Here is a 26727-nt window from a genome sequence, read left to right on the forward strand (position 1 = left end):
GGTAGGAGTTTTCAGTTTTGGGAGGGAAATCCTATGGGGTTTGTTATTCCAGAGAAAGCGAAGCATTTTTGACTCCAATACTTTGTATAAGGAAGAAGGAAAAAGAAGGGGAAACATGTTGAAAATGTAAGCGACCCCACCAAGAAAGATGTAGAGGGGACCATGATGCTAAGGCAGATGAAATCTGAGTTAGAAGCTTGGAAGATATCAGTTGAATGGTTGAACGGAGGTCTCTGTCAAATTGTAATCCTAGATACTTTATACTATTCTTAACCCAAGTAAAAGGCTGAGAAGAAATGGTGAAAGGAAGACAGGAGTCATTGAGAGGCATGAACTCGGTTTTGTCCCAGTTAATTTTATATCCAGAAAGAGAGGAGAAGGAAGAGATTAGTTGCATTAATGAAGACACTGACGTTTTTGGATCTGAGAGATATAACAACACATCATCCGCATAGGCGGAGATTTTAAATTCAATATCAGCAACGGATATGCCCCTGATGTCTGGTGACTGCCTAATATTATTATTATTATTATTATTATTATTATGTTCTTATATCCCGCCATACCCAAAGAGTTCTAGGCGGTTTACATCCATTACATTAGGATCCGGTCTGAACCCGGATTTACAAAAATTTTGTCGGAATTGCAGGTAGCGTGGAAGGAAGCAAAGTAGTTTTAGCACAGGTTTATCGTAGTTGGGTGAGAAGATAAAATGGAGGGTGTGGGAAACCAGAGGAGGGGGGGGAGAGGGAGGTGGGGGTGGGGGGGTTGGAGTGTATGCGGGGAGTGAGGATTAAGGGTCTTGTTCGCGGAAGAGGTGTGTTTTGAGAAGTTTTCTGAAGTCTAGGTAGGTCGGGGCCTCTAGCATCATTTGGGCTAGCCAAGGGTTCAGCTTGGCCGCCTGGAAGGCGAAGGTTTTGTCGATGAATCTTTTGAGCTGGCATGATTTTATGGAGGGGAAGGTAAACAACTGGATTCTGCGGGATTTCTTGTTGGTGCAATACATGTTGAAATGTGGGGAGAGGTATTTTGGTGAGAGATCAAATACTGTCTTGTAACAGATGCAGGCGAACTTGAAGAGGACTCGGGATTCGAAGGGCAGCCAGTGCAGTTGGTGGTAGAAGGGGGTGATGTGTTCCCATTTGTTCAGGCCGAAAATTAGGCGGACAGCTGTGTTTTGAATCAGTTTTAGTCTTCTGGTGATTTTCTTTGTGGAGCTTAGGTAGATGATATTGCAATAATCCAGTATGCTGAGGATAGAGGATTGAACTAATATTCGAAATGCAGTGTCATCGAAGTATTTCTTTATGGTACGGAGTTTCCAGAGTGCTGAAAGGCCTTTCTTGACAGTGAGGTCTGTGTGATTTTCTAGGGATAGATGTTTGTCAAGCGTGACTCCTAGTATTTTTAATGTTTGTTCGAGTGGGAAAACCAATCCTTTCACCTGGATTGTGGTGTCTTTGATTTTGTCTTTGGGGGTGGCTAGAAAGAATTTTGTTTTGTCTGGGTTGAGCTTTAGTTTGAAGGAGAGCATCCAGAGTTCTATCTGGCTGAGTATGCTAGTTATGTAGTTGAGAAGATCCTGGGATAGACTGGTTAGAGGGATGACAATTGTGATGTCATCTGCATAGATGAAGAATTTGAGCTTAAGTTTGTGAAGGAGGTTACTGAGGGAGGCGAGGTAGATATTGAATAGATATTGAATATCTACCAGGAGAGGCTCAAGAGCCAGGTTAAACAATAATGGGGACATGGGACAACCTTGGCGAGTACCTCTATGCAGTGTGAATGAGGAAGAGGCCTCATCATTAACTATCAGTTTAGCTGAGGGGGCCCTGTATAGAAGGGAAATCATATGAATGAACATAGGAGGAAAACCAAATTTAGATAGGACATCAAAGAGATATTTCCACTCCACCCTATCAAACGCCTTCTCGGCATCTAAGGATACAAGAACAGCGGGGTTAGCATCCGATAGAGTGGAGTGGAGTACATGACATAAAAGTCTGGTGTTGTCGGCTCCATAGCGACCTTTCATGAAACCAATTTGGTCTCTATGGATCAGACAAGATATAACCTTTTCCAAACGGAACACCAAAATTTTTGCAAAGATTTTATAGTCCATGTTTAGTAGAGAAATAGGACGATAGTTTTGAACTAGTTGAGGGTCTCTGTTCGGTTTTGGGAGGACAACGATGTTCGCTTCAAGGAAGCGGCGTGGACCACATGGAGATGACAATAAACCTTGGAAGTATGATATTAGATGAGGTGCCAGATCAGATGAAAATGATTTGAAGAATTCAGATGATAATCCATCGGGCCCAGGTGCTTTAGCAGATGGTAAAGAGGAAATGGCTTGAAGAACCTCAACTGGAGTAATTGGTTGCTGCAAGGAATGTTGTTGAGACACCGTAAGGTGGGGTAGATCGATCGATTGAAGAAAGTCCATGGTGGAACCAGTGGATGAGGAGATTTCTGAAGAGTAGAGATTATTGTAAAAAGAACGGAAATCCTCTAGTATATCTTTAGTTGTGGTGTGGAGTTGACCAGTAGAGGATTTAATATGTGTGATCCGATTTTTGGAGCGTTTGCCTTTAAGATAAGTAGCAAGAAGATGTCCAGATTTGTTGGCGGAAGAATAGTAGGTAGCAGAACTACGAAATATGGAAGCAGAGGCAAGTGAACTGAAGATTTCATTATATTGGAATTTCAGACATTGTAGTTTCTTGTATAGGAGAGGGTCAGGGTGAAGATATAGTTGTGATTCATATATATGAATGTCCGATTCAAGCTGTTGCAAAGTGGATTTCCTTTTTTTAAGTTGAAAAGCAGAGTAACTAATTATCTCTCCTCTGAGCCAGGCTTTGTAGGATTCCCTCACAATAGAGAAGTCTGAAACCGAAGTGATGTTGTTGGCAAAGAAGGCTTGTGATTCCGATTTAATGTGAGAAACAAAAGCTTCATTGTGAAGCTCCACTGTCATGAAGAGGGGGAAGAAGACCAGTTGAATGTACAGGAGACAGCCGCATGATCTGATATAGTAATGTCATGAATTCTTGAAGAGGAGACAAGATTTACAATGTCTTTGGAGCCTAAAATATAGTCAATCCTGGAGTATGATTGGTGGGGAGCCGAGTAAAAAGTGTAGTCTTTGGTGGTGGGGTGCAGGATCCTCCAAAGATCAGACCACCCATAGAGATCCATCATTTTAACAACTGTGGAGCGAACTCCAAGTTTGGCTGGTCGGCAGGTGGAAGATCGATCTATAAAAGGATCAATTGGGAAATTGAAATCCCCTGCAAAGATGGTATTCGACATTAATGAGGAGTTGCAAACTGTCTGTAAGGACTGAAAGAAAGAGGGATCATCCTTATTGGGTGCGTAGATATTAAAAAGAGTCAAAGGTTGGCCTGCAATTGAACCTTCAATGAGGGACCAGCGGCCTTGAGGGTCAAAGATGTGAGAGGTGAGCTGAAAGTTGAGTGACATTTTTCACTAAAGTGATGACTCCGTTTTTCTTATTGTGAGCAGGAGCAGCAAAACAGTGTTGGACCCAACCTCCATTTAGCTTCTGTGCTTCTTCCGAAGACAGGTGGGTTTCTTGTAGCAAGCAAATGTCAGCGCCTAGGTGCTTGAAGTAGTGCAGGATCTTTTTCCTCTTGATTGGGTTGTTAATTCCTTTAACGTTAAGTGAGACAAGATGTAGTTTAACCATAAGAGGGATCAAGAAGTGATGAAAACCAGATGAATGCAAAAGTTATGAGGTGCATCAAAAAAGGTACAAAGAGTGAACGATCACTCCATTGATTCAAAATGAAAAGTAAACGGAAAAAAGAAGTAACGGATTCATACTTGCAACAGTCTGGATTAGTAAGAGAAGTAAAGAACCGAAGATGGGATCGCATGTTGGCAAGAGGAGCTCAGCAAAATTCTCCATTGCTCATCTCGCTATTAACAAGAAGGTAGAAAGTCAGTTACAGCCCTCTGGAATGGTGGAAAAAATGAGAGATAGTGACAATAACTCAGGTCATTACTCCCACATGCTCATCCAGGTATTTTTGGAGATCTTCTGGGCTATCAAAGTTTTTGGTTACATTATGATATGTAACTCTCATTCGGGCCAGATAAAATAACCCGTATTGTGCCCCAATACTTTTGAGCTGAGGGCGCATAGACAGGAAGGCCTTCCGTTTCTGCGCTGTGAGTTTAGATACATCAGGAGCAAAGAAAATACGTTTGCCTTCAATAGAGAGACCGGAGGCAGATTTCGCTGCTTGTAGTATTTGAATAGTTTGTGGATAGCGCAGAAGTTTCATAACTATGGGCCTTGGAGGCTTAGAGGGTGAAGGAGGGCCCGAGGGGACCCTGTGGGCCCGTTCTATCTCAAGTGGAGGAGTGAATTGGAGCTGCAGTTTTTCAGGAATAAAAGCATGCAGGAATGTTATCATGTCTTTCCCTTCCAAAGATTCAGGTAAACCGATTAGACGTATATTAGAGCGGCGCATCCGGTTGGAAATATCTTCCAGATCATTTTGCAGGGTATTTAATTTTTTGAGATCTCGCTGAACCGCCAAGAATTGAGAGTCATGTGCTGACAGGCGCTCCTCAGCGAGATCAATCCGGGCATTATGCTGTTTTAATTGTACTAGAATAGTACCCATTTCATTTTTAATGTCAGCTGTAGCAGCAAGATTTTCTTGCATTAGGTCTCGCAGTACCTGTAGATCCTGTGATATGGAGGAACTTGTCTCCGTGGCGCCAGCGTGGGAGGCCTGGCGGGTGACGGCGGCTCGTGCTTGGATCTTTTTGAAGCCGAGTGTGATGTGGCGGAGCCCGCAGAGGAAGCGACGTCCTGCTTGTTGGCTTTCGCGGACATTCCGGCGGCTGCGAGAGCTGGTTAGGGTGTTGAGAGCGTGTACGGGAGGGCTGTAAAAATGATCGGCGAGCGAGGCTGCAACGGAGAAAAGTCGCTAAGCGGCCATCTTGAAAGCAGGCACGCGATGCCCCGGCCTAGCTTGCTGTATTTTGGACAAGTTTTAGGCGATGTAGATCCCTCATTCTAAGCCCTTAGTATAATGAATTACAATACTCCAGCTGACAATTGACTATGTAGTGTTTGAGAATATTGATTGCTAGAGGATGAATCAGAGATTGAATGGAGTGGATCATTCTCAGCTTATGAAAAGAGTATTGGATTACCTTTGATAAAGGTCTGAAAGTGAGCTGTAAATTTTAGATGTGAAGATCCCAAAATGGAGAGAGGGTCATCTGAGAAAGGAAGGTGACAAGCAAGCCAGCAGGCCACAGTCTTGTCATGATTTAACACTAAGCAGTGTGAGGATAGCCAGTAAGCTACAGATTCAAAACAACATTACAAAGAAAAAATGTCTGGAGAAAAGGCTTGCACTGCGGGGAAGGGTGGGAGTCGCGGCAGGCAGGCGATCAGGGCAGCGTCGGGGCAGGCAGGCGATCAGGGCAGCTACAGTCGAGGCAGGCAGGCAGATCTGGGAAGCACATAGTCAACTTAAAGCTAATTACAATTACAGGTAAATGCAGACTGGCCTGCAGTCACGATCAATGATCCAACCGCATCAGAGTCTAAGAACAAATAATAGAATTGATTTGCACGAGATTCAAAAGGCGCATGGAACTCAAATATAATCCAAGCACCAAATAATTCAAAATCTAACTAGAATTGGAATCCAAGGAACAGATTTGACCACAGTTAAAGGTCCTTTTACTAAGTTGTGGTGAGCGCTAGCATATGCTTATCAAAACTTAAAATGGCAAACTGCCAAATGCACTGAGGCACCCTTTAGTAGACTGACAATTTGCATGCACAAGCTATGTGTTAAAAATATTTTTAATTTTCTGCGGAGGGACGTGTCTGGGAGCTACATTACCGCACACTAACTGATTAGTGCATGAGCCCTTAATGTCTACAGCAGTGGTTCCCAAACCTGTCCTGGGGGACCCCCAGCCAGTCAGGTTTTCAAGATATCCCTAATGAATATGCATGAGAGAGATTTGCATATAATGAAAGTGACAGGTATGCAAATCTCTCTCATGCATATTCATTAGGGATATCTTGAAAACCTGACTGGCTGGGGGTCCCCCAGGACAGGTTTGGGAACCACTGGTCTACAGAATAGGTATTGGTAAATGTTCATGCAATGATTTGTTTAATTGCCATACAATAATGGCAAAATTAGCTCATGTCCCATGAAAAAGGACACACTACATGCAGTTCCCAGTTTAAGAATGAGTTATGCTTTTAAAACTGCTCTTAAATCGGATTGTAGATTTTAAGATTCTTGCTGCTTATCTCTGCTTCCAGTTGACAAAAGGGCCAACTGTCCATAAGAACATGTTGACCGTTCTCACGGTGGCCAATCCAGGTCACTAGTACCTGGCCAAAACGCAAGGTGTAGCAATATTCCATGCTACCAATACAGGGCAAGCAGTGACTTCCACCATGTCTTCCTCTATAACAGACTATGGAACTTGTCCAAATCTTTCTTAAAACCATCTACGCTATAAAGAGAGCAGATGTAAATTTGAAACAAGAGAAATAAGAAATCACTTTAAAAATTAACAAATAAAAATAAAACAAAAAATGGAAAATAAGAATACCATTTTATTGGACTAATACATTTTTTAATTAGCTTTCAGAGGTCAAAACTTAAAACCTCTTTCCTGACCTGAAGAAGAATTTGGTCTCTGAAAGTTAGTCAAAAATGTATTAAAATTAGTTAAATAAAAGGATCACCATATTTCCATTTCTACACATTTATCAACACAACTACAATACTACTTTATCCTAAAGCAAAAAAAAAAATAAAAAAAATCAATTTTCTAGCTTTGTCATCTGGTTTCTGCTTTCCTCATCTTCTTGTCACTCTTCCTTCCATCCACGACTGATGCACCATTGGGCTGACCCAGTAAGGCTATTTTTATGTTTTTATGGACAGTTGGCTCTTTTGTCGACTGGAAGCAAAGGTAAGCAGCAAGAATCTTAAAATCTACAATCCGATTTAAGAGCAGTTTTAAAAGCATAACTCATTCTTAAACTGGGAACTGCCTGTAGTGTGTCCTTTTAAGTGTGTTCTTTGTCTCTCTTGTCATTTCCTCCACTCAGAATGATCTGATATTTCTGTCTCCTTTCCTGTTCTCTGGCATCTCTCTCCCCCTCTCTTTCCTTTCCTTTCCTTCTCTATTTTCTGTCTCCGTCTAAATTAAATTCTTTCTTACTATTCAGTCCTCAGTTTCCCTCTTTCATTGTGTCCTACCCACAGCTTGCCACCCCTTTCCTTCACCCGTCCACTTTCTCACTAACTATCTTCATCCGTATCAGTGTTCCCTCTAAGGTGCGGTATGACACAACCACACAATGTTCTTAATGTGGCCTTGCATCGTTCCTGAATTTGCTACAGGAGAAGTATAGGAGGCTATGCCACTGGAAATACTGCTCATTGCAATCAAATGAAGCTACAACCTCGTTCTTAAGTATGAGTCGTACGTAAGTCAGGCGTCTGTAACTCGGGGACTGCCTGTTTATAAAATATAAGAAACTGAAAAAATATAATATATAGTGAGAGAACTGTCCAGCAATATCTGCAACATCTCAAGAGAAAGCACCACCTCACAGTGGAGAAAAAAAGACCTCAGAGACCATGCTCCTCTTTTTACAGTAAACCAGTGATAGTAAATGCCAGTAAAAGAGCTGCTACAATCATAGGCCAAAAACACTCCACTTAAGAAGTCCATGCACAACCAGTGGCATAGTGAAAATAAGAGGCACCCGGGACGATGGTACCCCTCCCTGCCCTCTTCTCCTCCCCCTACCTCCACACACTCCTTCCCCGCCCCCTCCTGCCTCGTGCGCCTCTTCCCTTCCCCCGTACCTCTGTAACGTTCCTGGCGTGAGCAGGAACCCCCAACCTGCTGTCGCATCCGCATCGACTCTTCCTCTGATGTCACTTCCTAGGCCCGGGTCCAGGAAGTGATGTCAGAGGATGGGCCGACGCTGGCGCAACAGCAGGTTGGGGGTTGCTGCTCATTCCAGGAATGTTACAGAGGTACGGGGGAAGGGAAGCAGCGTACATATGTGGCAGGGGGGAAGGAATGGGAGGGCAGAGAGGAAGGATGGATGCTTGCACCTTCATCAAGACACCGCCCACCCACCCCCACTCCTTATTACGCCACTATGCACATCTCTTCATCCAAAAGTGCACTATGAACCATAGGCAAGTTCTCAGGAGCACAAGAATGAATGCAAGAAATCTTTCAATACTCAGCTTACCATCAGAAGTCCAGCTGCAGTCCGCACATTTCCACTTTAAAAAAATTGCCAGACAGCACCCATGCTTCTCATACTGCGTTGTCAAGGGCAGCAGCAAGAGCAAGCAACCTGTACATCAAAGTACTGTCCAAGCAATCTGGGAAACTGCTCCAGTGGCTCAGAAATCACATCCAGCACATGGCCATTAATTCAGAAAATAGGAACATCAGCCACTTTCTGGCCGCAGACAAAATGGCCTTAGCATGCAGGAAAGAGCTATGTAAGAGCGCATTAAGGCCACTCGTTACCACCTTTTAGTAAAAAGGCCCCTTAGTGGGAGGCTTGTTCAGAGAAGCACAAAATCACTGAGCTTTGGAATAACCTTCCTGCCCTGCTGCGGGATCTGGGCTCCTTCCAATTATTCCGAAAGCATCTGAAAACTTGGCTATTCTCAAAAATGTAAATCTCGCTACCTTCTTTATAATCACTAACTCTTAGTATGTTTTTTCCTTCCTTATATTAAAGTTCCTGTAAACCGTGCCAAGCTCCATCTCTATGGAGAGGATGCGGTATACAAACTTAAGGTTTAGTTTAGCCCCTTTATCTTGGCTCACTGGAAACATTAGGGACATCATCAACCATGCTTTAGGGCAAGGCCTGGGGATTCTAGTAACAGAGTTATTTAGTTCCCACAAAGTGTGGTGGGAGGCATTAGCAGTTCCTGTTGGATACAAAAACACCATTCTCCTTTCCAACAATGTTTTTCATGATAGCTTACTTTTTTACAGAAAGGGTGGTAGATGTGTGGAACAGTCTCCAAGAGGAAGTGGTGGAGACAGAGACTGTGTCTGAATTCAAGAAGGCATGGGATAGGCACGTGGGATCTCATAGGGAGAGGAAGAGATAATGGTTATTGTGGATGGGCAGACTGGATGGGCCATTTGGCCTTTATTTGCGATCACATTACAATGTTTCTATAACCATAAAGTTCTATGAAATCACAATGCAGGTGTAAAGAGCCTTAGCCAATAAAGAGAGGAGGAGATAGTGGATGCTGCAGATGGGCAGACTGGATGGGCCATTGGGCCTTTATCTGCCATCATGTTCTATGTACTTTACGATTATTCTTAAACTTCTTTAAATTTTTCACTCCTGTTATTACTGTGATGAAATAAACTTCAATTTATTAGCACATAATCAAATATCTATACTGATATGCTGTGTTCCTTGGATAACAAGACAACCTGTATATGACAGGATAAAGGTTTCTTGAACTCATAATTTCCAAGGAATGTCTAAATATCAGTGGAGTTATTTCTGCTCTTCCTATTGTACATCTATAAAAATCTGGCAGTCCAACATCAACCTGCAGAAATTTTGGCACCACTCATTGCAAGTACAACTTTAGTAAATCAACTGTAGGTTCAAGGCTTTTAGAGCAGGCAAAAAAGCAGACTGTAAACATAAAGACACACTTGGTTTAATTTAATCATCTATCTTCCTAATTCTCTGTTATTACTGCTTTTCCATTTAGTAGTATGAAGGAACTGAATGGTACCCAGTTCATAGATTTTGATTTCATATATGCTTCGAACAGTTGAATTTTTCATTATCTTCTGATGTACAATACTAGAACCATTGAAAATACAAACCATACTTGATTTACTGTGCGTATGAGAAGAAAAACTTGTGTGTGTACAAGGGAGAGGGGAAGGAAAATTAGAAAATTCTTTTGTGATCAGGGCCGGATTAATGAATAGGCCCCTGATGTAGAGTAAGGCAGTTAGGTGATATAAACTTGGTTATTAATATAGACTTATATTTCAGATAGTATTACTGCTTTACAATATATTTGAACGCTTTTATATACGTATTGAAAAGGTTCAGAGTTAATGTCCTGGGTAAGTAGGTGGGAAACGAAGGAAGGGGGATTTGTTCAGAGATGTTTGGGGGTTGCATAGAAGAAAAACTGTGCACTGGTATGCTAATCTTTGTTTGTTTAGAATTTTAAAAAAAGAAATATAAGTGGAAATAAAGAATTAAATAAGAAAGCAGATAAATGGGGGCAAGGTAGGGCAGGGCGTGGGCGGGTGCTGGCCCAGAGGGGCCCAGTGTGTGTGCCTAGGGGCCCTCAAAAAATTAATCCTGCCATGTTTGTGATGATAGAAAAAAAATGGGACTGAAAAGAGGAACCTTGCAAGACAAAATGAAAGACGTTTCTAATAATGAATGCGCAGGAAAAATTGAATTGCTGGACTCAATAAGTTTGATCGAGTTCAATGTAGCTATTGTGGTCTTGGTTGAAAAGGTTTAAGATGATGCCAAATTGTTATGTTACCACTGGAGGGCACCAGCATCAATGGGTTACCAGCTTATTAGCCGTAAGCACTGGCATTAGATTTCTAGCCTCCTTTGCAAGTATAAAATCAAATGCTAAATCAAATAAAGAACAGTCTTAGAGAAGTCATGGTTTATATTCATGTTCAGAAAACATTTGCATAAACTGCTGTGTATATTTCCACAGCACTAGATTAGATATTGAATATCTGTGCAGCCCACTGAATCGAGTCATTATGTATTCCATAAGCAAGTATGGTGCCAGGCAATAGAAGTAGTCTTGCAAATATTTTTTGGCATAGGCATTCCTTTGTAATTTTGCTGGGTAACGCTGTGAATGAATATAAAGAGCAGTAGAAAGGTGCTATTGTAGGGTAGATTGTGTCTGAGCATTGCCCCATGCAATCTGCACATAAGAACGTAAGAATAGCCATACTGGGTCAGACCAATAGTATCCTCTTTCCACAGTGGCCAATCCAGGTCACAAGTACCTGGCAGAAACCCACATAGTAACAACATTCCATGGTAATTAAATTAAATCTAACCCCATATAATCATTATTAGAGATCTTCTTCGAGAAGGAAATACAGTGGTACCTCGGTTTACGAGTGCACTGGTTTGCGAGTGTTTTGCAAGACGAGCAAAACATTTGCAAAATCGGCGCCTCGGAAACCAAGCGTGGCTCGATTTATGAGCGCCCCCCCTGCGATCCGGCACCCTCCCCCCTGCGATCCGGCACCACCCCTCCCCCGATGCGATCCGGCACTTCCCCCCCCCGACGCGATTGGGCACCCCCCCGACGCGATCCGGCACCCCCCGACACGATTGGGCACCCCCCCCCCCCCGCTGCATCTTACCGTAATCTGGGCATCGGACATGAATTCGCAGGCCTTGAGCATGCGCAGATGCTCAAGGCCCAGCAGAAGAGGAGGCCAATCTTTGGGCACCGGCACCAAACATAGGACAAGCCGGTGCCGGTGCCCAGATGACAGTAAGAAGCAGCGGGGAGGTGCCCAATCGCGTTGGGGGGGTGTGCCGGATCACGGTGGGGGATGCCGAATCGCGTCGGGGGGGTGCCAGGTCACGGGGGGTACCTGATCACAGGAGGGGCCTTCGGGGGGAGCAATGCTGGTTCTCGTGGGGTGGGGGAACCTATCAAAGTGAGTTTCCATTATTTCCTATAGGGAAACTCACTTTGATAAACGAGCATTTTGGATTACGAGCATGCTCCTGGAACGGATTATGCTCGTAATCCAAGGTACCACTGTACAGTCAAATCTTGGACAGTGAGTAACGTGGTATACGAGTGTTTTGTAAGATGAGCAAAACAGTTTCTTAAATTTTAACTCGATAAACGAGCGTTGTCTTGCAGTACGAGCACATATACGTGCGTCACGTCAAATGCGCACAATATATGCACGACACATCACTGATTGCATCTGAACGTAATAAGTGCACCCGCAGTTCAAGCACGCACAACATACGCACATCTCATGCTGAGCGCGGCTGAACGTAATAAAAGCATCATGCCCAATTCACCCGCAGTGCAGTGACTGTTCAAAAAAAAGTGGGATCTTGCAATAAAGGTACATACAGTACTATATTTTCTATTAGAGTTTTTGGGATGTTGATTGAATCGTCCGAGTTTCCATTATTTCCTATGGGGAAATTTGCTTTGATATACGAGCGTTTTGGATTACGAGCATGCTTCTGGAACGAATTATGCTCACAAACCAAGGTACCACTGTATACTCTTTTTTGATACATTATTCACAATGGATGACAAGGTTGCTGTACCTGGACCCTCTAAGGTTTTCTCTGTTAAGACTCTTCTATGCATGTGAAAAATACCAGAGTATGTAAAGAGGGCAGAGGAGTAGGCCTAGTGGTTAAAGTATTGGACTATTTCGAGGCTACTTATAAATCCTAACTCCCACTCACTTTTAAAGTATCCATGTCTGTTTTATCATTCCCTCTGTGAGTAATTCCCTTACCCCAGTTTGTTTATTTTAAATAGATTGTAAGCTCTATTGAGCAGGGATCGTCTCTTATACAGTGGTGCCTCGCATAACGAACGCCTCGCACAGCGAACGCTGCGCACAACGAACTTCATGTCTTGCTTCCTACAACGAACTTCGTTTCACACAACGAAGTCGCCCGAGCTGCATCCTTCCGCGCAGGCACTGCTATTAACTGCCCTCTCTCCGCCTGGCTCCCTGTGCAGTGGTGGACCGTCTGCTCGCAGGGGCCCGGCGCCTACTGCTGATGCGTTGGGGGGGGCGGAGCTACTCTCGCCGCTTCCCCGATGCTAGAAAAAAAAAAAAATGAACAGTCCCAGTTTTTGCCGCTGAGACTCTGCCCTCTCTCACTGTAAATTTAAACTCTACTTAGTCTGTCTTTAAATTTAAAAAATGTGTGTTGTTTTAAAAAACAATTATGCTTTTAGATGTATCTAAATAAAAATAATAACCAAAAATTTATCTTTTTTTATGTCATCTTAGCATATTTTATGCTACAGAACGAATTATTTTTTTTAACATGTATTATTATGGGAAAACGCGTTTCACATAACGAACTTTTCGCATAACAAACTTGCTCCTGGAACCAATTAAGTTTGTTGTGTGAGGCACCACTGTATGTTTAATATATACGCTGCGTACATCTAATACAATGTCTCGCAAACTATCCTGAGCAATGGCACGCTAAACAGTGGGCCGTGATTGGAGGTCACCTGGAAGTGTGCGGACATTGATGCGATTCACGCACATGCCTGACATCACATTGACGTTTGCGCATGCACGAAAGCCCTGTGCCACCAGTGAGGGAGGGAGTGCTCAACAGGAAATGCACGGAGAGGAGGAGAGGCGCCGATGCCAGATGACTGTCTACAGGGCGTGCCTCTCGCCGTGAGATGCATGTTCTGTAGGCAGTCAGCCGTACCAGCAACTTGCAGTGCACCTGCAATCTCGCCGTGGCACACAGTATGTAATTCACTGGTCTAATAGTAGTAGCAGTATTGGACTTGATCTCCAAAGGTGATTGGTTCAAATCCCAGGGCAAATCACCTAACTCTCCATCTCCTTAGGTACAAAAATTAGAATGTAAACTCTTTAGGGACAGGGAAATACCTGAGTGTAACTTAGCTTGAGCTACTACTGGAAAAGATTTGCATCCTAAAATTAGCTAAACTGGAAAAGATTTGAGTCCTAAAATTAGGGCCTGTACAAATGCAAATTAGTGAGCATTACATTCAATTCAAGCTTTGCTAGGCTTCTAGCGGACCACATGCTATACATAAAGCCCAAAAATTTAACCTGTGCCACTACAAAGTGTTACTTTTTTACTAGGGTTGATATAGTCCAAAATCTCTCAAGCTAACCAGACCTTTCTACTTTGTGTTGTTTAGCTCAATAAATCACCTCCTGTACCCTTAAGCAACATTCTTTCAACCCCCAGCATATAATAGACATCTTTCCTTCCCCTCACCAAGGAATCATTCTGGGACACATGAATTTAGAATTATGTTGTTTGAATCTAGTAAAGCAAGCAAATTGGACTTTCCAGCTCTCAATTATGTTTTGATTATCACCAGGAAACCTAGGGATTTGCCAGGTCTATTAAACAGCTTTACACCTGTGAATTCCGATTCTTGTCTCTAGTATAATCGGACTCATAAGAGTTCCCAGATGTGTCTTTATTTTCCATCTCACCTCAAATTGCTGAACTGCTCCAGCTCTGTCACACTCCAGATCCATCAGAAGCTGCTGACTTCATCTGCAGCTGTAAGTCAGAGGTGTATTTACATACTTTACAAGGGTCCAGATCTAAAGACTGCTATCTTAGTATAAATCACTGAGAGGAGGATTCTCAAAACTTACCGTGCCCTTAACGATCAGCTTCAGTAATGAGGCTGCATGGCTTTTTATCGTATGAAATCATTCAGATCAATATTCAGAGGTGGCAGTCAACATTTGTTTTAAAACATTGGCCACGGCAGCGGTGAATATACACGGAGACCACTAGCAACAAGCGGGTATGAGGGGCTGCTGAAAAGTTCTCAACCCAACCAAGAAGAGAATGATGTGGAGCCATGAAACTTACAAGTTATTTCACGCTTTTCTTGACACTTCATTTCAATCAGGCAAATGCATCTCGTAAGTGGGCACAAGTGAAGGGACTGAGGACTTTCCCCTTCATAATGCCTTATTCCACCATTGTCTAAGAGCCGCCTTTATCCGTGATGTCACAATGGCTTGGTTTCCCTATACTTTGCTTGATGCATTTGCCTCATTGAAACAAAAAGTGTTTCATGGCTCCACATCATTCTCTTCTTAGTTGGGCTGAGACCTTTTCGGCAGCCCCTTGTACACTTATAGTGGCACTGTTCAGCCACTATTGATATAGCTAAGCATCTACACCCCCACCACCAATATTCAGTGCTATTGAACCAGTCAACAATGGCCGCTGACCGCTTACCTAGAGTTTAACTGGCCAACCGCAAATATTCAGTGGGAGATAGCTGGTTATCTCCACCAAAGACTTGTGGTTAGTACATGGTGGCTAACCGGTTATATTGCATGATATAGACCAGTGGTTCCCAAACCTATCCTGGGGGACCCCCAGCCAGTCAGGTTTTCAAGATATCCCTAATGAATATGCATGAGAGAGATTTGCATACCTGTCACTTCCATTATATGCAAATCTCTCTCATGCATATTCATTAGGGATATCTTGAAAACCTGACTGGCTGGGGGTCCCCCAGGACAGGTTTGGGAACCACTGATATAGACAGTTAGCACTGATATTTTGCATTGGGTTTAGTGATTAAAGTAGGTCCGCATAAATAGCAGGCCTATTGCTAACTGCTAGGAACCTAACCGCTCAGCACTGAATATCGGCTTAAAAGGTTAAGTTCTGTCAGCCAAAAATGAAACCAGAATTGCAATGCTGATTGCCGGATACAGCACGACATTTAATTTCTGGGTTCAGCCCCAGCAGTGCTGCCCGCCGCTGGCTGAATATCGGTCCCCTTTAATTTAGGACAGCCTTTTTTATGACCTAACGTTTGCTTATCCACACAAAAGATAATAGATGAATATCGCCCTATACATTTAGGCAGGCAGAATGCCCTAATGTCACACTGATTTGACCCCTATACTATATAGATAGTTCAGGGGAATTTAGTGAGATTTTTGAGAACACTATGAGGGTCATTCTCTACAGGTCACCTAAAATTAGGCGTTGGGATGATGCGCGCTAAGTACAAATTCTATATTGGCAATTAGGTGCGTAATTACCATTATATAATATTGCGTAAATGTGCAGTTGCACACCTAACTTTAGGTGCAAGCAAGTATGCTAGCTCAATGGCTGATGTAAATGCTTCTGCCTAACTGTTGTCAAGAATTGATAGTAGTCTGCATGTAATATAACATAAAACTCACTTCTATACCGTTAAGTTCTATGTGGTTTACAAAAGAAAAAGTAGTAGTAGATACAGTAGTTGGAATTCTTCAATTACCCAAAGGATCTAGTAAACAAATATGTTTTTAAATGTCACCTGAATTGGTGGTAAGTGTTAGAGAATATAATTAAACAATTCAAATCTTTGACCCAACACGCCGCTTGATAGGCATGCGCTTGACCCACCCATGGCTCTTCCAGATGCAATCTTTTTCTCCCTGATGAAGCACCGTGAAACTCAACTTGAGTTGGAGAGCAAAAACCCAAGTGGAGATTTGAATGACTTGTACTGGATTCTACAATTATTATTTCACGTTTTGGGGATTTGTGGTTATTACACTGGACCTAGATTGGACTTTCCATCACATCAGTTTGGGGAGACAAGTGCTTCAGAAAAGAGTATATATTAATAAATTTTGAATATATACATTACATAAAGAGATAAGTTTGGACATATCACATTACCACGTATCTTGACATTCTGGCAGGAACACAATGGTGCGATGATGGTTCACCTCAATTTGTGGACCTATATTTTGGTATTATGACCTTGGTGAAGGAGCACTGAGCACATTGTATAAATAGTCTATATGAGTTAGCAAAAATATTTTTTGTAGTAAATCTAATATAATCTCGTTATAACGAACTCACTTATAACGGAATATCGTCTACAGCGGATGAGGTCCACTATATGTGATGCTTTTCTGCCTTTATAGACATGCAGAAAAGCATCACATATAGCAGACTCGCATATAACGGAATTTTGCACAAAACAGACAAACAATTTGGTCCCCAGAGCCGCTTCTAGGTTTAGTTTTGTACGGCTCTGCCTACAAGGCGCGTGGCATACATCACTAAAGCATATGAAAGAAATGCAGCCCAGAAGAAAATGACAGATTATTTTTCTTTCCAGTACAGTATGACATAATGCTTTAGAACATCTCTTAGTATTCTGGATTTGCAATCATTTCATGCCGTACCAATGTTTTGCAGAGTTTTGTTGCTGATATGGTTGAGCAGTGACTGTTGTTTATTGATTGAACGTTGTTTAAAGTTGACCTAAATAAAGTTTTTAAAAAATGCAACTCTGGATATAACGGACTGTTTTGCCAGGTCCGTTATAATGAGATTATACTGTACATATAAAATACATTTTCAGCATTGTTTTTTATTTTTTGAATGTGAATGCTGTGTGACTGTAATTAGTGCCTATTAGCACCAATTACAGCCATAATTGGCTGTTAATTATTAAATTAAGTTACTACTAATAAAAATTTCTGTAGCACTACTAGACATACATTGCACATTATGGCCCAGAGTCTATAAATAGATAGTCATCACTATTATCCAAATAGCCACCAGCACTGAATATCTGGACAATTGTGGCTAGCACTAGAACTTTTCCAGAAAGTGGAAATATTCAGTCCATTAACTGGATAAGTTGTCCAGATAACTTAGAACAGCTTAGAGCTATGTAAAAAAACCGTGAGAAAATTAAAAATAGTTCAAAACACAGCCGTCCGCCTAATATTCAGATTACCAATTGAGGCTCGAATATTATTCAAATTCTCTTGTTTTTGCTATAAACTGGTGTGGGGAATGGCCCCCAACTATCTACTACCTCATTTCGAACTTTACTCCCCCACAAGGATAACCAGAAATCACAACCTCTTTGCCTACCCGAAGATTACAGGCTGCAGATACCGAACCTTTCTAGACAGATCATTCAAGTTTCAAGCTGGTAGGCAGCAAACTTGGCTAGGCTACTTCATTGATGGCGCCAGGTTGACATATGGCGCTTTTTGGAAAGAATTAAAGACCACTCTGTTCAACAAATTCATTTCATAGCCAGTCTTCCTCCCCCCTTTCAACAAATTTATTTCATAGCCAGTCTTCCTCCCCCCCTTTCAAAGCTACCGTTCATCATACTGAATCCACTTTTTCCCCATTCACGGTACTCTGTATTTCGCATTCTCTGACTGCTCAATGTCTTCTTCTCCATTTGTATTCTGTTATTCGCTGGTTTCCCAACTTTTTTATTTTAACATGTTAAAACTGTATTGCAACCTATGTATATCTTTCTTCTAACTAATTTGCACCATGTAATCACAGGCCGCTCTGTGACCTCTTCTCCTTCTGTGTGTTGTAAGTCGCTGATTGTACAGCTATTCTTCACTGTGAACCGCCTAGAAGTCGCAAGATTATGGCGGTATAGAAAAATAATAATAATTATTATTATTATTAAACTTTTGAAATGAATTCAAGAATTTCATTTCAGACTTTGAGGGATCTGCTCATGTTCTTGAAAACATGAAGAAGATTTTACAGTGCCCTTCAGCTTTTCCACAGATGCGATGCTTTTAGATATGCTTCAAATTTTCAGTAGATTCACCTAGTAGACTCAACAAGCTTTCCTCAATGGATTTAGGGAAAATCTGAAATTGTCATCAAACATGAAGTTCACCTGATGCAAATCTGACTTTGACTTCTTTGAACACTCGTAAAACCATAAGAACTTTGTGCAATTGTGGGACATACATATTTACTGAAAAGCGTTAATGTAGGCTACAGCCAAAAGTAAGACAGCTCGGCCCAAATTCTATATATGGTGTCTTAAGTTGTGCATGCAAATTGGTGCACATAACTAATTTGCGCATGCAACTCAACTGCCAATTGACAATCAACACCTAATAATTGTGCTAATTTGACACGCAGAAGTTATGCACACAACTTTGGGCTAGATTCACTAACCTACCCAAATCGGACCAATCCGTTTCCATTTCAGGCAGATCCGAGGGATTCACAAAGGAAGAATATTCAAATGGGGGCGATCGGAGGAACGCCCCCATTTGTGAGCAGGGATCGCAAATGTCCGATCCCCGCTCATGTGCAGACTCTGACAGTAGTGACAGGAGAAGCAGCCTCCTGTCACTGCTGTCAGAGCTCTGCCCTGATCTCTCCTGCCTGCCCTGCTCTGCCCCGATCTCTCCTGCCTGCTCGCCCCGACTCTCCTGCTCTCTGCCGCCCTTCCCCGCAGTGCAAGCCCATGGTTTTAAAGCAGACCTGCACTGCAGGGAATGGCAGCATAGAGCAGGAGAGTCGGGGCAAGCAGGTAGGAGAGATCAGGGCAGGGCAGGCTGGAGAGTCTGCAGTAGCCCGACACCCCGGCTCGACACCTCCCCCCCTGAATCAACCGGCCCCATCGCCTCACCCACAACCGGCCCACCCCAGGTCGGGCAAGGCGGCGTGCCTGACTCACCCGCCCGGCGTACCTTACTAATTGTTGGGAGCAGGAGAGGTGCCCAGTCCCTCCTGCTCCTTAGGCCACCTCGGCTTCATCTTCGGGAGAAGGTGGGGTACTCATTTCCTCCTGCTCCAGGCCTCCTGCTAGGCCTGCAGGATGACTGGGCAAGGCCCACTCCCTCCCCGTACCTTAATATTAGTCCCTCCTGCTCCAGGCCTCCTCCGCCGACGAGTGCGGCCTTAGGCCTCGCCCCGATGTATCATCTGATGCGTGGGGAGGGGCCTAAGGCCCTGATTGGCTGAGGAGCCCAGAGCAGGGAGGAGCCCAAGACGCCTGAGCCATTGCGTAGCGTCCTGCAGAGGCAGGAGAACTTTGTGCTTCCTCCTGCTCCCGAAGAGGCCTAAGGAGCAGGAGGGACTGGGCACCCCTCCTGTTCCTGAAGATGGATCCTGGGGGCCTAAGGAGCAGGAGGGACCGGGCATCCCTCCTGCTCCCAACGTTCTTAAGGTACGCGGGGCAGGTGGGTAGGGCCCGGCCTGGGGTGGGTAGGTCGGTGCGGCAGTTGAGCCAGTGGGGCCATTGGCAGGAAGGAGGGCAATGAAGCAGGAGGGACTGAGCACCCCTCCTGCTCCCAACTTGTATGTATGGGGGAGGGAGTGTCAGGCCAGTAGGTAGACTCTCTTGCTCTCGGCCAGCCCTGACTCTCTGCCTCCCCCAACTCTCCTGCTCTGTGCCGCCATTCCCCGCAGTGCAGGCCCGCTTTAAAACCACGTGGGAAACCAAGGGGGAAACATGCAGGCCTTCGGCGAATCAGGCAGCAGTGGCGCTGTACCGCATAGGGAAGTCAGCTGGCAGGTGCCTCTCTTCCTCCTCAGTGTGCCATGGCACACTTGGAATCTCAGGAGGCAAACTAGTGTGCCCTGGCACACAGTTTGAGATACACTGTTGTAATGTCTTATCGCACAGTGATAGGCTCTACCATCCACTGTAGCATAAAGGCTCTGATACAACATGAAATAACCCTGGCCCCTACTATGTGATCGTTTTAGATAAGAAGATATACTTTTGATCCCAATTTTGATGGATTAAAAACTCGTGAATTCGAAGCTGCTTTGTTCGGTTGCAGAAAGTACCATGGCGAGAGTAAGACTTATGTGTGCATATTCTGGTTACAAAGACAAAAAGAAAAAGCTATAAATACTTGCTCATTAAAAGCAGAATCTTGCTTGTGAAATTGTGCTATTTCTTCTCTGCTCTATTCATTATTTATTTACTCTATGATTCTATATATGGCGCCCAGATTTCAGCACATTTCTGAGATTCATGCGTAAGTTAATTAGTTAATGAGCTGTTAATCCTCAAGAATTGGATGCTAACCAATTATTGATATTAATTGGCAGCAGTTAGGATTTGCACATGCATCTGGCTGCACGATATTCTATAACATTGGGTGCCTATGTTCTATAGTGTGTAACCCCCAAAGACATGGCCATGGGAATTCCAAAAAGTTGCACTCAGTGTTATAGAATAATGGGTCTCTGTGCCCAAGTTGAGCACCAGGATTTATACCAGATATTAGCAGGTGTAAGTCTGGCACCTAGATTTGGGCATGGAAATTGGTGCTAAGCGCTATTTTACAAAAGGTTTGCATCCTCTCGTACAATAGCAGTTAGCGACGATCTTTCTGGTGCCCGTTTTTGAGCCCTGTTTATAGAATTTCACCCAATTGTATTTGACTCGTGCTTCTATTCAAGCAACAATCCAGAGATAAGGAAGCAAAACTCTCAATAAATACCAATAACAATAGCTTTCCCTATAGAATAAATATATAGAGAGATGCAACGTAAGATCAGAGGAGTTTACATAATCAAATGCAAATGCAATACTCTTAAATAAATGATAATATAGTAACATAACATAGTAAATGACAGCAGATAAAGACCCGAATGGTCCATCCAGTCTGCTCAAATATACACTCTCTATAATTTAATGCTTTAATTTAAATTGTTCTTTTTCTTAGATATTTCTAGGCCAGAAACCCAGTGCTCTGCCCGGTATTGTGCATCTACTGGAGCTCATCTAAACCATCCCAGCCCATCCTCAACTAATGGCCATATACGGGACACAGACTGTACAAGTCTGCCCAGTACTGGCTGGCCTTAGTTCTTCATTATATACCATTATTTTCTGATTAGAGATCCTTTGTGTTCATCCCATGCTTTTTTAACTCTCCATCACCTCCCTCGGGAGCGCATTCCAGGCATCCACCACCCTCTCCGTAAAGAAGAATTTCCTAACATTACTCTTGAGTTTACCACCCCTCAACCTCAGATTATGCCCTCTGGTTTTACCATTTTCCTTTCTCTGGAAAATATTTTGTTCTACGTTAATACCTTTCAAGTATTTGAACATCTGGATCATATCTCCCCTGTCCCTCCTTTCCTCTAGGGTATACATATTCAGGGCTTACAATCTTGCCTCATGCATCTTATGGCGCATACCTCCTACAATTTTCATCACCCTTCTCTGGACCACTTCAGGTCTTCTTATGTCCTTTGCCAGATACTGTCTCCAAAACTGAACACAATACTCCAAGTGGGGCCTCACCAAAGAACTGTACAGGGGCATCAATACCTCCTTTCATCTACTGGTTACACCTCTTTCTATCCTTCTGGAAACAGCCAATGCCTTGAGTAAGGGGTGTCAGTGAATCACAGAGCTATCCGTCGCATTGACTAGATGACAAATCTAAGCCAAGAACCAGCTTTACTGTCACTGAGCATTCACATAATTTTGCTCTTCTTATACCAAATAACGTGACTGTTAGTTTAAATAAAGCAGTAATGAATCAAAATTTTAAAAATTCTGTGTGTAACTCCTCCAAATCAATATGCATGAAGACTGTATTTTTATGTGGGATTCAGAAAAATAAAAATTGTAACGCTTATCTGAAGAACTCTCTCCCATGAAGTCAATGGCCAATCCGACGAGACCTTCTTTTCAAAATTTTCTTCAGGGATTCATTGCATCTCATCCTTTCATGCGATGCTAGTTTCATCGCTATTGTTGCTGATACTTCTATTCAAGAATATACTATGGGGTCTTGCCTTAACATATGTTGACTGCTTGCCATTGCTGCCTTGAAGGGATTATGGAAGGGAAGCCAATAAACTACTGGAAGGAGGGAATGGGTGATATTGAACACTAACTCCAAACATTTTGGAGGAGTGGAAGGAAGGAACTGGAGATTGTAAGCACTTTAGGGAGGAGGTGATGGATATCTTGAGGTAGAAGCAAGAGGTAAGGAGAGAGGTGCTGAAAAACTTGTGAAGAGCAGTTAGGAAAGCAAAGCAATTCTGAACACCATTTGGGGGAAGGTAAGAAAAGCGTGATGTTGGACATGGTAGGGAAAGGGTCAAGCCACCTCTTGGTTGGGAGGAGAGGGGGTTGTACAGTTAAAAGTATAATTTCCCATTCTAGTAAAAGGCCAATAGAAATCAATAAAGTACCCAATAAGAGAGGATCAGAGGATCTTAGATGATTATCCAGCAGAATTAACAAACAAACAAATAAAAAAAACTCAACAGATTGGAAGGGATCAAGAGAATGCATTGAAATGGAAAAGGCTGACAATGGCCCCTATATGGCATATACCCTTGAACTGGCCCTTACTATAGGAGATTGTTCAATGTGAATAACATAATGTCTGTAATTTTTATAAAGATATCATAATGTTTTGTGAGTCTAAGGATGTGCCTAAATAAATCAAGTTTCTATCATGTTTCAATGTATCTGCTTGGCATCTTAGCTATCTAGACCAGGGGTAGGCAATTCTGGTCCTCGAGAGCCGGAGCCAGGTCAGGTTTTCAGGATATCCACAATAAATATGCATGAGATAGTGAAGGAGGCAGTGCATGCAAATCTATCTCATACATATTCATTGTGGATAGCCGGAAAGCCTGTGGCTCTCAAGGACCGGAATTGCCTACCCCTGATCTAGACATTGTAACTCCTGAATGATTACTAAAATATAACCATCTTCAGTTTTCATTAGGGAAAACAAGAAATTGATCTTGAAAAGCACCGTTTCAGTCCTGCTGGTTTTTCTTGCCTTCACAGGTACAAAGGTTTCAAAGGCAACTGCCCAGTTTCTTTCATCGATCAATTCAAAGTCCTTCACCAGTGCAACAGGTACTGTAAAATGCTGAGCTTGAAGCCTCTGCAGTCCAGTCTCCATCAGCAAAGGAAGCTGATACCAGTGGAGAAGAATACACCTCCTAATTCATCCAAGTTACCGAAGACAGTGCTGGGTACCCAGAATAAACGCAAAACATGAGGATTTGTAAATATGCCTTAAATGACATGCAGTCCTAACAATGTTACCCCAATTACGTGCAGACATCACAAGGGCTCCATCAAACTGTGAATCATATGGAGTAGAGGAATTGCCTGAGAATCTAGGAAACTGGGTTTAATTCCCACTGCAGCACTTTGTGACTCTGGGCAAGGTGCTTAACCCTCCATTGGCTCAGGCATAAAATAAGTACCTATATGCAATATGTAACCACAGCCTCATATATGTCAATTCTGATGACAGAGAGTAAAGCCATTGCTACTGGACTCCATTGGTACACTACACAGTGCTATCTTTTTAAGCTGAAAACAATTGAATCTGTGTGCTTGCATATAGTCAGGTTTCTAAATAAAAGATGGATTTCCTCATGGAAGACAACAATTTTCCTGAGTACATTTTAAATACCTTTTCCAGGACTTGTGTCCACATGTATGATGTATTTCCAATATATTTGCTTTGTGTGATCAAACTATATGCAGCATAAGCTAATAAGCCATTCTGCACATTTTCCCTTGCACTGCCCACCTCTGGGTATGCAGCTGTGCAATTAAGGGGATATATCTATAGTTGTGCACCTATATTAGGTACATATTCTATATAGTAGTGTATTGCAAACTGTTTGCCACGGCAAATTCCAGGTGTGCCGCGAGATGCCCAAGGAGGACAGGTGCCAGCACCAGCTGACTGCAAACAGGATGTGCCTCTCCTGCTATCTGCATCTCTCCCTCTCTAGAACCCCACCAGCGGTGGCAATAGGAGTCTCAGGGCCGCGACTGGAGCACATCCGTGCTTGCACAGACATCTATGCGACGATGTCACACGTGCATGTGATGTCATCACATCAACGTCCGCGCTCTTCTGGACGCCCTCCAGCCGCGAGCCCGCATTTAGTGTGCTGCGGCTTTAAAAAGTTTGCGGCACACTCCTATATAGGAAAGTAGGCACTTGTTTTCCTTGATAGAATACTAGCATAGCCAGGTATCTAAGCTTATATGCACTTAGACATGAGCACTTTTGCCATCCGTAGAGCTGTCACAAGTAAGTACACTTATGTGCCAGTAATACACGCACAACTTATAGTATTCTATCAAATGATCACGTTACCCTCCATTGCATTTGAGATTGCTTTGGTGACCTGTTAGGGATCAGATTCCATTTAAATTGCTGGTATTGACCCATAAAGCATTTTATGGGAACACCCCTTCCTATCTGAGTTCATTAATCATCCCTTCCACCAGGATCTCTACAATCAACCTTTCAACATAAATTAGCTATTCAGGTATTGACAGAAGTCCATCAGACTTCAACACTAGCTATGACTTTTTATTGGGTTGCCCCCATGCTTTGGATTAATTCCTAATGATTTGTGGGATATTGGATCTTTATCTTGTTTTTAAAAATGATTGAAACCTTTTTTTGTTTTAGCATTTGGAGAGCCAGACTCTTAGATGGTGAGAGGGAGGGGTTCTGTGAGACAGAGTTTAAGGTATCTGTGAGGTAATGCACAGTGTTATTGTACAATGTACTGTATATATTATAATGTTTGATGTTGTTTAATTGCTGATGCAAATGTTATATTCTTGCTGTGAATGTATAGGTCTATCATTTCTTCGTCTATTTCATATGTTATAGCTTTGTAAATTGCTGCAATCACTTATGTAGGGGAACTGATAAATAATAAAAATGTATATAAATGAGTACCCGACTCACATTCTGCCCATTTGTGTGCCCACCTGTAGAATATGCACTATGTAAGATATATACCTATTTATGGAATAGTACCGTATTTGCTGGCGTATAAGACGACTTTTCAGTACCTTAAAATCCTCCCCAAAGTCGGGGGTCGTCTTATACGCCGGGTACTGTTTACATCACAGTTCTTCAACCGGTGCCGGTCCGCAGAAAATTCCTGCCGGTCCGCACAGGACCGGCGAGATGGACCCGTTAAAATTTCTGCCCCGATGGTGTTTGCAGAAATCTTCTGTTCCTCCCAGCCTCGGGCGATCAAGACAGGCGGTCATTCCCTCTGTGAGTCTCGCCTATGCGGAAACAGGAAGTTGAAACAAAATAGGCGGGACTCAGAGAGGGAAGGTCCCGACGTTTGCAGCCTGTCTTGATCGCTGCCCCTGCTGAGTCGCCGAAGAGGGCCGCGGGGAAAGTGCAGGCAGAGAGAAGATGGTCAGCGTGCGCGGGGAGGTCAGCGTGTCGATTGGGGCCATCAGCAGCATTTGTGCTGAGTCTGCCCACGTGCAGGATGCGGCGGGTAGGGGCCTCCGACTCGTCTTGGGCGGCTGGGCCTGCGGTGCAAAGCTGTTTTTGCCGGCTTGGGGGGGGGGGGGTCGCGAATCGGAAGAAGGGGTAGTCTTATACGGCGAGTATATAACAAACTCTATATTTTAACTGTAAAAGTTGGGGGGTCGTCTTATACGCCCAGTCGTCTTATACGCCGGCAAATACGGTACATAGGCAGGTATTCGGCATGTACTGTATGTGCTTAGATGCTAGTCTTCAGAACATTTAAGCATGTATTTATTTGTGGGGGTGACCACTGGGGGGAGTGTGTGGGGGACCACATCTTCATCCCTCCAGTGATCCTCTGGTCAGTTTTGGTACCTTTTTGACCCTTATTCATTTTTTAAAACATGTCTAGCCCCAAATGTCCAAATTGTGCCCTGGACATTTTGTAAAGTGTTAAGTCATGTTCTATAAGGAAATTACCAGCACAGTCATACTTGGCCAATAGGTTCAAGATTCAAATTTATTTAATATACCACTGAAAGAATCAATGCAAAAGATATGTACTCATAAGCTGTAAAACAGTGTCTCGCAAACTTTCCGGCCGGTGGCACACTAAATCCTACAGTGCCCTGGCCGGAAGGCACCCGGAAGTGCGCGGACGTTGACGCGATGACATCACGCGCATGTGTGGCGGCCCATCTGGCTATGACCTGCTTCAGTGGAGGGATCCAGGAGCTGCAGGAAGAGGAGGAGAGTCGGATTGTAGGCAGTCAGCCGGCGCGGATGACTCTCCTCGCCAGTGTGTCACGG

At 43.2% G+C, this 26727-nt stretch overlaps 1 protein-coding gene across 1 annotated transcript in view; it reads left to right on the top strand.

Annotated features, from left to right (window-relative positions):
- Positions 1 to 25514, top strand: part of ALPK2 (alpha kinase 2) — a 124685-nt gene extending 99171 nt beyond the window's left edge. The window contains exon 10 of the mRNA XM_033957855.1: positions 23445 to 25514. Coding sequence (XP_033813746.1) covers positions 23445 to 23661 — 217 coding nt within the window. The 3' untranslated portion in view covers positions 23662 to 25514. The remainder of the gene's footprint in view (positions 1 to 23444) is intronic.
- The last annotated feature ends 1213 nt before the right edge of the window (positions 25515 to 26727 follow it).

This window comes from Geotrypetes seraphini, chromosome 1, assembly GCF_902459505.1.
Source record: "Geotrypetes seraphini chromosome 1, aGeoSer1.1, whole genome shotgun sequence".
NCBI classification, from domain to species: domain Eukaryota; kingdom Metazoa; phylum Chordata; class Amphibia; order Gymnophiona; family Dermophiidae; genus Geotrypetes; species Geotrypetes seraphini.